The sequence below is a fragment of the Salmo salar genome, chromosome ssa24 (assembly GCF_905237065.1).
Source record: "Salmo salar chromosome ssa24, Ssal_v3.1, whole genome shotgun sequence".
NCBI lineage: Eukaryota > Metazoa > Chordata > Actinopteri > Salmoniformes > Salmonidae > Salmo > Salmo salar.
Window position 1 is genome coordinate 15,914,834 of NC_059465.1, and position 11,192 is coordinate 15,926,025.

The 11,192-nt window shown below is 41.3% G+C and overlaps 2 protein-coding genes across 2 annotated transcripts; both read left to right on the forward strand.

Moving 5' to 3' along the window:
* Positions 1-991: 991 nt before the first annotated feature.
* On the forward strand, positions 992-2,022 carry LOC100136541 (ISG15-like protein). Its single transcript, NM_001123640.1, is given in 2 exon segments — positions 992-1,079; positions 1,519-2,022. A coding segment is annotated over 1 exon segment (471 nt). The 5' UTR covers positions 992-1,079; positions 1,519-1,527; the 3' UTR covers positions 1,999-2,022.
* Positions 2,023-9,449: 7,427 nt separating this feature from the next.
* Positions 9,450-10,991, forward strand: LOC123730375 (polyubiquitin). The gene is made up of 2 exons (XM_045706718.1): positions 9,450-9,864; positions 10,304-10,991. The coding sequence occupies exon 2, from the start codon at positions 10,313-10,315 to the stop codon at positions 10,781-10,783; it is 471 nt and encodes a 156-aa protein (XP_045562674.1). The 5' UTR covers positions 9,450-9,864; positions 10,304-10,312; the 3' UTR covers positions 10,784-10,991.
* Positions 10,992-11,192: the final 201 nt, after the last annotated feature.

Consider the following 11,192-nt stretch of genomic DNA (forward strand, 5'->3'; position numbering starts at 1 on the left):
ATGACATTAGGTTTCTCTTTCCTTTCTGGTGTTTGACATATCTTTGTTGAAAAATAGGGAATTCTCTAGAATGATAGGGAATGATCTAGAACCTGGTTCAATGATAGGGAATGATCTAGAATAGGGTTCGGGAAAAGGCGGACTGCGGGCCAACAGGCGGACCCCCCAAAGTTTCTGGTCAAAAAAAGACTACAATCACCAGGAACTATGCAGAAATCTGTTCACCAAGTACTTCCACGAACAGAAAACTAGATGTGATCGTGTTTCAATGTAATCAAAGTATGAAATTATTTCTATTTTTAAATACAATCTAATTTTTGGCTCGTTGTAGTCAATTTGCAGTGTACAAATTATTATAATTATGTTCTGGCATCTGGATCATCCTCTCCGACAAAAATCGACCAGTTGCCTACCCCGGTTTAGAATAATGAATTATATGGAATGGTCTAGAGCAGGGGTGTCAAACTCATTTTACCCCTAAGGCCGCATTCGGTCTTCAATGACGTCTGGAGGGCGGTACTGACGTCTAAAGAAAAATATTTCCTTGCCTCAAAATTATGAATTGTCGATGCTCCCCGGCTGTCTAGCGATTATTAGAGAGCTGGACAGACAGTCAAAAAACTGTAGTTTCATTTTTAGTCACCGGCGGGCCGGATTGGAACCCCTCGCGGTCCGAATGTTTGACACCCCTGAGCTAGAGTGATCTTTGTGAATTTCAGTGTGATATGCATCAATTAAATCAAAATTGGGAATACTTTGAATGGGGGCAAGTTGTCATTGGGAAATATCAAAGAAACAATTTATTGCACTCAACTTTCTGCAAACAGCAGCCGACTATATCATTATTTTATAATGGAAACCGAAACCTGCGAGGCAGCGAGGGAAAAACGAATCTCAATTTGAGGGGCGGGGCGGGGCAGATCAGATGTTAAATAGACTGCTCAGATGTACACTGACAGAGCTATCATCATCTTTCATCGGATGAGTTTCAATTGTCAGCATACGGATTTACCAACAGTATTTCTTAAAACAAACTTGCAAGACTTCACAACAACTCCTCAACAATATCTACTGAACATGTAAGTCATTTTCTATTATTAAGCTACAACAGGCCTATCTTACAGAAATGTACTGGAGAAAAAAGCTTAACAGCATATCAAGCAAATTATCTTATAATTTGTTAGTTATTACAATGGGCTGAACAAATGGTAATGTTAAAGCCTGTAGGTAAATATAAAAGTTATAATGCATTGTACAGTATAACTTGTCATGAGTGTGTATGACTCCCTTATGTCTTTCAATCATCTCATAATGATTCTCATTATATACCAGCCAGTTGAGTCAGCTGAAATGTTGGCTAGAGACAAAACATTACATATTGTTAGCCTTATTATAAGGATCATACATGCTTTTAACAAGTTATAAAGCATTACACCTGTGTTACTAAATGAATTCATTCAAAACATTGAGCTATGCTAATGTAAGGCCAAATAAATAATACATTACATCCTCTTTCAGATATCTATCATGGAACTCACTATAACACTTTTGAACGGGAACTCACTTCCCCTGACAGTTCAGCCACACACCACTGTGGGGTCTCTCAAGAGTTTGATTGAAGAACACTTTAAAGTGGCCACAACAAAGCAGAGGCTGTTAGGTGTCAATGGGAGCAACATCAGTCTCAGCGATGATTCAAAAACTTTGAGCGACTACGGCCTGCATTCAGGATCTAAAGTGATGGTGCTGATTACGGAGCCCGCTCCTATCCAGGTGTTCCTGAAAAACGAAAAGGGCCAGACACACACATATGATGTGGTGCCTGGTGAGACTGTAACCCAGTTCAAAGCCAAGGTACAAAACAAGGAGGGAGTCCCTGCCAACCAACAGAGGCTGATTCATGAGGGTAGGCAGCTCGAGGATTGCCAGACGCTGGAGTACTACAACATCAGAAATCAAAGCACCATCCATCTGACGCTCCGTCTAAGGGGAGGCTGAAGAAACCCAGTATCGACCTGAAACCACCTGTCACATGAAGCCCTTAACTTATTATGCATTCCATGTCTATAGAGAAAAAGCAATCAATCTTGAACAAAAATGTGAATTGTTCTACATTTGTATTCAATTGTAAACATTAAATTAAGCATGGCTGATATAGGCATATATTAATGAGATTGTTATCAAGTAATAAACATGTATAAAACTATAACTGTCAACCATCATTGTCACGGCTCTAACTCAAAAGAAAAGATAAAGCAACATAAGGTACTGGTCAGTTTCTTGTCCATTGTGCTATTGCTCCCTTATTTGACATGATAGAGACAAAGCAGTAACATTTACAGTTGAGTTGACTCAAACTGAGACAAGGCAGTCCACATGGGGAAACTACAGGCCGGCCTTGTCAGCAATATACACAATGTTTCATGGTCTGATGAAAATCCTAAACGTTGCATGTTCAGATGGTTTTAAATGAGTTTGATTCAAGGCCGAAACAGTTACTAGTATTCATTTCCTACAGCACATTTGCTTTGCTTCGTCTTAAATTATATAAATATAAATATGTATCTATGAAGAATAGGTAACATGTATTTACCATTGCTCAAACCAAAATACACATTGGCACAAAGGAAGCATACTCAAGTGTTTCAATTAATTCAATATTTTAAATATCAGTAAGAATACAATTAAGACTTATTATTTCAGTTCTAAGTTATTTTGCATGTGAGCAACACAATAAATGTGTTAGGATTTCATTAGTGTAGCACCTTGTGTAGCATTTGACCGAAGTCCTAAGCACCACCCCAGTTAATTTGCCTGGTTGTACCAGCCTGCTGCACTGGCATTCACAGGCCAGCCCTTGTAACATTATGTAACTCCTGAGGCACACACACACACACACACACACACACACACGGTGCCCTCTTCATTCAGTAATTTGGGAGAATGTCTTTGGAGGCTTCACTTCCTCACAGATGCAAGGTAAGCATTCCAAAATAATGCCACCAATGTGGTAAACAGCACTTGAAACTGAAAACACAAAAACACAGATTGGCAACAGAGCACCACGATACATTCCAAATGTATGCATCCTTGAATGAAAAGCCAATGAGAATTGCTCACCTGTATAGGCACTACTATTCACTTTGTCCTGGAGTTTGCCCACCTCTTATCCTAAAACAGCATTTGAATGTATTAAAATGAATGTACAGGCATGACAATAGTTGTCTGTGCCCAATAATGTTTGTACCATGTTTTGTGCTGCTACCATGTTGTGCTGCTGCCATGTTGTGTTGATACCATGCTGTGTTTTCATGTGTTGCTGCCATGCTATGTTGTTGTCTTAGGTCTCTCTTTATGTAGTGTTGTGGTGTCTCTCTTGTCGTGATGTGTGTTTTGTGCTATATTTTTATTTACTTTTTAATCCCAGCCCCAGTCCCCGCAGGTGGACTTTTGCCTTTTGGTAGGGCGTCATTGTAAATCAATCAACAAATCAAATGTATTTATAAAGCCCTTTTTACATCAGCCGATGTCACAAAGTACTATACAGAAACCCAGCCTCAAACCTCAAACAGCAAGCAATGCAGATGTATAAGCACGGCGGCTAGGAAAAACTCCCTAGAAAGGCAGGAACCAAGGAAGAAACCTAGAGAGGAATCAGGCTCTGAGGGGCAGCCAGTCCTATTCTGGCTGTGCCGGGTTGAGATTATAACAGTACATGGCTAGGCGCACGGGATGGAAGAGAACCAGTAAGCCAGTGACTCAGCCCCCGTAATAGGTTTAGAGGCAGAGAATCCCGGTGGAGAGAGGGGAACCCGCCATGCAGAGACAGCAAGGGCGCTTTGTCGTTCCAGTGCCTTTCCGTTCACTTTCACACCCCTGGGCCAGACTACACTCAATCATAGGACCTACTGAAAAGATGAGCCTTCAATAAAGACTTAAAGGTCAAGACAGAGTCTGCGTCTCTCACACAGATAGGCAGACAATTCCAAAAAATGGAGCTCTATACGAGAAGTTTCTACCTCCAGCTGTTTGCTTAGAAATTCTAGGGACAATAAGGAGGCCTGCATCTTGTGACCATAGCGTACGTATAGGTATGTACAGCAGGACCAAATCGGAAAAATAGCTAGGAGCAAGCCCATGTAATGCTTTGTAGGTTAGCAGTAGAATTTGTTCTTAAGTGACTTGTCCGGTTAAATAAAGGTTAAATAAATAAACAATAGTCTGGATTGTAAAGTAATTCATTAACCACTAACGGAAATGAACTGTCAGAGAAGTACTGCATAATTTCACTAGGGCCAATGTTAACTGACAGACTAATAAGCAATCCCTGCTTAAAATTTGAACCACACAGAGTAATACCAATTCTGGTGGTTATCGGATCCAAGCAGTGAGAGTTAATTCAGGTGTATGGTGCAGGAGAGTTGTTAAGGGGGCAGCTGACTAACCTCTTGGATGTCCATAACACAAAAGAAAACCAGCAGGTATGCACGGGCGAAGATAAGGCGATCCAAGAGGAAGCGTTTAACCATGCAGTAGGGAACAGTGGAAGGCATCACACCTCCATAAGTTGGTAAAAGTAATGAGCAACCTGAAAAAAACAAGGCAAATATCATGGCTGTGTTCAATTTACAGTAAATTGCAATAGATTACATTGTAACAAGAAACAACCTTAATGAAGTGATTTGGACATGACTTTAATCACTATTATTTATTTGACTTTTATTTAACTAGGCAAGTCAGTTAAGAACAAATTCTTATTTACAATGACGGCCTACCCCGGCCAAAGCATAACCCGAACGACGCTGGGCCAATTGTGCGCCGCCCTATGATACAGCCTGGAATCAAACCAGGGTTTGTAGTGACACCTCTAGCACTGAGATGCAGTGCTTTAGACCACTGCACCACTCGGGAGCATCTCAATGACCACTCATAAATGGCAAAGCGGGCAGGTCCTGAAATGTCAATCTCCTTCACTGGGGACCCTTCTTTGGCCTTTCGTTTTGCTTCCAATGCTTGAGATAGAAGACTTCCCAAGGCCGAGAGAATGCCACTGAAAAACACGTAGACAGTTTATTTGTTGTCATGGTGGTGGTCAGAGTTGAAGAAAGTTTTCTTTAAGTGAATTCAAACAACGTAACTATGATAAAAGCAACTGTTGTCAGGAAAGACAAGGGGGGGTTCTCAGAGCAGAGGCTGATTGATTGAAAAGACAGAGAGAAAGGTGGAAAGATCTTGGCAAAGGGCACATTTACCTTGGCATAGTTTGCAAATCAAAGTAACCCCATACTCTTACGAGTCAACCACAAACAGGGTTGGGGTGTAATTGATTACATGTAAACTGAAAATACAGATAGTTTTGAAAAACTACATGATTACTTCTCGGATTACTTTGAAATTCAGAAAGGACGTTAGAAAAAAATACATTATGAAACCTTTATTTTCTCAATGACAGTCAATTTAACATTGAAAAAAGATGCATGTTGGGCCTCCTGAGTGGCGCAGTGGTCTAAGGCACTGCATCGCAGTGTTGCGGCGTCACTACAGCCTGGGATCGAACCCAGGCTGTGTGACAACTGGATGTGACCGTGAGTAACATATGGCGGTGCACAATCGGCCCAGCGTCGTCCGGGTTAATGGAGGGTTTGGCCGAGGGGGCTTTACCTGGCTCATCGTGCTCTAGCGACTCCTTGTGGTGGGCCTGGCGCCTGCAGGCTGACTTCAGTCATCAGTTGAACGGTGTTTCCTCCGACACATTGGTGTGGCTGGCTTCCGGGTTAAGCAGGTGGGTGTTAAGAAGCACGGCTTGGCGGGTCATGTTTCGGAGGCAAACACTCTACATGAAAACTCAGAAGGACAGACAGGGTCTCCTCAGTCTCGCGCTCCCCTCCGGGTCTGCGTCTCATCAAACGACGTGCATCACAGACACCGGGGGATCCTCAAATGCAGTCGATCCACCTCAACACAACCCCTGTTATCATTCCTTTCGGCTGCGCTCTGCTCCGGAGAGAAAAGCAGGCCACAGCTCTCGTTCCGAGTCAGGAAACGCGAGTCCACTTCTGGATACTTTGACCGAATTCACAGAACCCAACTTCCTCTTCACCCAGCCTGATTCCACAAACGGATCGGCCAAAAGGCATGGATCCACTTTCTCCATGAATCATACTCCTACCGGGCAGAGTCATCTCAGGCAATTTCCTGATCATTGGTGTGAGACTCGGAAGCCTTCACCTCACCTGTCGGCGCAGGTTTTTCCTCTTCACTTCTGTTAGGTTCAATTTGAGAGAGTTCACTATCCGTCGACTGCTCAGGGTTTTCAGGAGCGGAACATGGCATTATCTCTCCTGTACTTGACTCAGAAGAAAGTACTCTGCTTGTATTTCGCAGATGTCGGTTTGGGTTTGAACCTCGCACCCTTCTTTTTGCCTCACATAACCTAGTCATTTGCCATCTTGCCTTCTTCCAGTCGTCATTCTCAAAGGTTACATCCGTTTCCAAAACACTGCCTCCATCATCTACCGGCTGCATGTCATGTTTTGTATTTCAAATAGTACCAAACTAAAACTTATTTTGGTTTGATTGTTTTTAGTTTTTGTTTCTTGAGGCCTGTCATGTGTCATGACGTTGGCCTGTGGGTAAGGTTTATGACCCCCCCCATAAATATCTTTCTCCCTTCCCCTCTCTTACTGACCCTACTGAAGGACTGCTGTCCTGTTAAATATAGAGAGTCTGGGAACATCAAACAAATGGGGAAAGGAACCATATTTTGGTAATAAAACCAGTTGGAAATATGCTTGATAACGTAATGAGTATGTATGTCAGTTCGCTTGTCACCTTAGACATTATGACTGATGACAGGACGACATAAACGGTACCTGAGAAAGTATACACTCTCTAGTTATCAGAGTAACATGGAATTGTTATGCAATTGAAATGTTTGATATTGAAATTGTTTGTTAGGAGATTAAATGTAATTTTAGCTTCCAAATGAGAGAATTGGGTTTTCATAAGGAAAATGCCCTGCTTGATCAGTGGCCCACCCCTGTGAAGAGACAGGGGTTATAAACGATGAAACACATCCTTCCCCCGCTCCACTATATAAGCCTTTGACGAAAAGATAACCAGGTAGTTCCAGTACGGGAGGTCTGCAGCCTCTACGTTAGAAGGACACACATGTCAACTAAGCCAACCTCGGCGTGAGCTATGGTATGAACTGGTATGAACTTTGAGCTTATTCACTACAGAAGTGCTACTTCCTAGCCGTTGAGTTAGCAGCGGCCGCTGTGGACGTGGGCTAGGAAAGGACGGACGACGGATCCAGTCTAACAGACGGACGAAGATACCACCACGTATCCAATTTACCACCAGAGACATTCTTCCGAGTAACAGGAAGATCTGTTGGCCAACCCGGCCAGCATCTACGACCAATCTACCGAAGCGCAGCTCAGAGTAAATATTTATTGCATTTTCCTTTTCCAAATGGGCGGTAATTTAGAATGCATAAGATAATGTATTTACGATAGCATAGCTGCTGTTTCTGTGTTCCTAAATCTTCCCGCTCTTTCATTCAAGCCCAACCCCCTTTCCTTTGTGTAACCAGCTTTCATACAGGTTCCGTTCACCAGGGGTGAATTCTGTATGACATCATTGTATTCTGTGTATTTGTAATTCTGTGTGATTAGTTAGGTATTTAGTAAATAAATAATTAAACCCAATTTTGTATTGCTGATTCAACTTGTTAGCCAGGGTTCGTGAAGATAGCCAAGAATTTACAACTTTCATTATGAGACTGAAAATAAGATAAGGGTTAATATTGACTGCTATCGATGTAAAATATTACTAAGTATTTTAAGAGTTTATTCGGAAGATAACGGCTCTATAAATGTTCTTCCGTGGTGCCCCGACTTTCTAGTTAATTACATTTACATGATTAGCTTAATTAGGTAATATTAATTACAGAGAAATCATTTTATAAGTTAGCATGTCATATCACTTAATTCGGCATAGCCAAAGACACGACACATGCAAATAGCGTCAGCCTGAAAATTGTTGTCCCCCCCAGGCCCCTTGAAAAGTCTGAGGCTCCCTAGTTGAGAATCACTGTTGTAGTGTAAGTATGCAATACATTTTCTTTGGTATACCTTCCCAATCTGCTTTTTTAGTTAAATTGGAGCATCTTACGCCATGACTGTAATTGCTGCTAAGTCATATGGCTAAAAATATAAACACCCAAGCGTTCTCTGCTCTCATTGCTTATGACAGAAATTAGAATGACCAAGAATTCTAACTCAAGGCACATCTGTAATGTAAAATGACTTTGTATTTTACTAACAGGACATCAGTGGTGAAAGGTGTCTGACTCATTAGAATTACATCAGTAAAATGCACAGAGGTCATTGACCCCCGAAATATCCATAGAGGTAGAAATAAAAGAGGAGAACATAAGTTACTGGAGAATATAGAAGTTACTGTACTTCCACTGGTTACTGTTTGTACTAGAGAACATACGGCTGAATAACTTTGGGTACAGTCTGACTAAGATGTGTAGTCTGAAAGACATGATTCAACTACTGACAATATAAACATGTGTTGATATCATTTTGGGAATGAGGAGGCAGGGAATAGTCTTTTTATTTGTATTGCTGTTAACAAAACTCCCTCTGCACTCACAAAGGTGTATGTCTGACGTATCACAAGGTACCTGCAATTCCTCATCATTGTTAGTATCATCTGTGCCTGGGTTTTCCCAATGAGGTTGGGTTTCATTGATAATGACATTAGGTTTCTCTTTCCTTTCTGGTGTTTGACATATCTTTGTTGAAAAATAGGGAATTCTCTAGAATGATAGGGAATGATCTAGAACCTGGTTCAATGATAGGGAATGATCTAGAATAGGGTTCGGGAAAAGGCGGACTGCGGGCCAACAGGCGGACCCCCCAAAGTTTCTGGTCAAAAAAAGACTACAATCACCAGGAACTATGCAGAAATCTGTTCACCAAGTACTTCCACGAACAGAAAACTAGATGTGATCGTGTTTCAATGTAATCAAAGTATGAAATTATTTCTATTTTTAAATACAATCTAATGTTTGGCTCGTTGTAGTCAATTTGCAGTGTACAAATTATTATAATTATGTTCTGGCATCTGGATCATCCCCTCCGACAAAAATCGACCGGTGGCTGAATCTATATAGTTGCCTACCCCGGTTTAGAATAATGAATTATATGGGATGGTCTAGAGCAGGGGTGTCAAACTCATTTTACCCCTAAGGCCGCATTCGGTCTTCAATGACGTCTGGAGGGCGGTACTGACGTCTAAAGAAAAATATTTCCTTGCCTCAAAATTATGAATTGTCGATGCTCCCCGGCTGTCTAGCGATTATTAGAGAGCTGGACAGACAGTCAAGAAACTGTAGTTTCATTTTTAGTCACCGGCGGGCCGGATTGGAACCCCTCGCGGTCCGAATGTTTGACACCCCTGAGCTAGAGTGATCTTTGTGAATTTCAGTGTGATATGCATCAATTAAATCAAAATTGGGAATACTTTGAATGGGGGCAAGTTGTCATTGGGAAATATCAAAGAAACAATTTATTGCACTCAACTTTCTGCAAACAGCAGCCGACTATATCATTATTTTATAATGGAAACCGAAACCTGCGAGGCAGCGAGGGAAAAACGAATCTCAATTTGAGGGGCGGGGCGGGGCAGATCAGATGTTAAATAGACTGCTCAGATGTACACTGACAGAGCTATCATCATCTTTCATCGGATGAGTTTCAATTGTCAGCATACGGATTTACCAACAGTATTTCTTAAAACAAACTTGCAAGACTTCACAACAACTCCTCAACAATATCTACTGAACATGTAAGTCATTTTCTATTATTAAGCTACAACAGGCCTATCTTACAGAAATGTACTGGAGAAAAAAGCTTAACAGCATATCAAGCAAATTATCTTATAATTTGTTAGTTATTACAATGGGCTGAACAAATGGTAATGTTAAAGCCTGTAGGTAAATATAAAAGTTATAATGCATTGTACAGTATAACTTGTCATGAGTGTGTATGACTCCCTTATGTCTTTCAATCATCTCATAATGATTCTCATTATATACCAGCCAGTTGAGTCAGCTGAAATGTTGGCTAGAGACAAAACATTACATATTGTTAGCCTTATTATAAGGATCATACATGCTTTTAACAAGTTATAAAGCATTACACCTGTGTTACTAAATGAATTCATTCAAAACATTGAGCTATGCTAATGTAAGGCCAAATAAATAATACATTACATCCTCTTTCAGATATCTATCATGGAACTCACTATAACACTTTTGAACGGGAACTCACTTCCCCTGACAGTTCAGCCACACACCACTGTGGGGTCTCTCAAGAGTTTGATTGAAGAACACTTTAAAGTGGCCACAACAAAGCAGAGGCTGTTAGGTGTCAATGGGAGCAACATCAGTCTCAGCGATGATTCAAAAACTTTGAGCGACTACGGCCTGCATTCAGGATCTAAAGTGATGGTGCTGATTACGGAGCCCGCTCCTATCCAGGTGTTCCTGAAAAACGAAAAGGGCCAGACACACACATATGATGTGGTGCCTGGTGAGACTGTAACCCAGTTCAAAGCCAAGGTACAAAACAAGGAGGGAGTCCCTGCCAACCAACAGAGGCTGATTCATGAGGGTAGGCAGCTCGAGGATTGCCAGACGCTGGAGTACTACAACATCAGAAATCAAAGCACCATCCATCTGACGCTCCGTCTAAGGGGAGGCTGAAGAAACCCAGTATCGACCTGAAACCACCTGTCACATGAAGCCCTTAACTTATTATGCATTCCATGTCTATAGAGAAAAAGCAATCAATCTTGAACAAAAATGTGAATTGTTCTACATTTGTATTCAATTGTAAACATTAAATTAAGCATGGCTGATATAGGCATATATTAATGAGATTGTTATCAAGTAATAAACATGTATAAAACTATAACTGTCAACCATCATTGTCACGGCTCCAACTCAAAAGAAAAGATAAAGCAACATAAGGTACTGGTCAGTTTCTTGTCCATTGTGCTATTGCTCCCTTATTTGACATGATAGAGACAGAGCAGTAACATTTACAGTTGAGTTGACTCAAACTGAGACAAGGCAGTCCACATGGGGAAACTACAGGCCGGCCTTGTCAGCA

What these genes read in the sequence shown, in the direction of transcription:
- LOC123730375 (XM_045706718.1), top strand. Translation starts at nt 10,313, where the DNA reads ATGGAACTCACTATAACACTTTTGAACGGGAACTCACTTCCCCTGACA.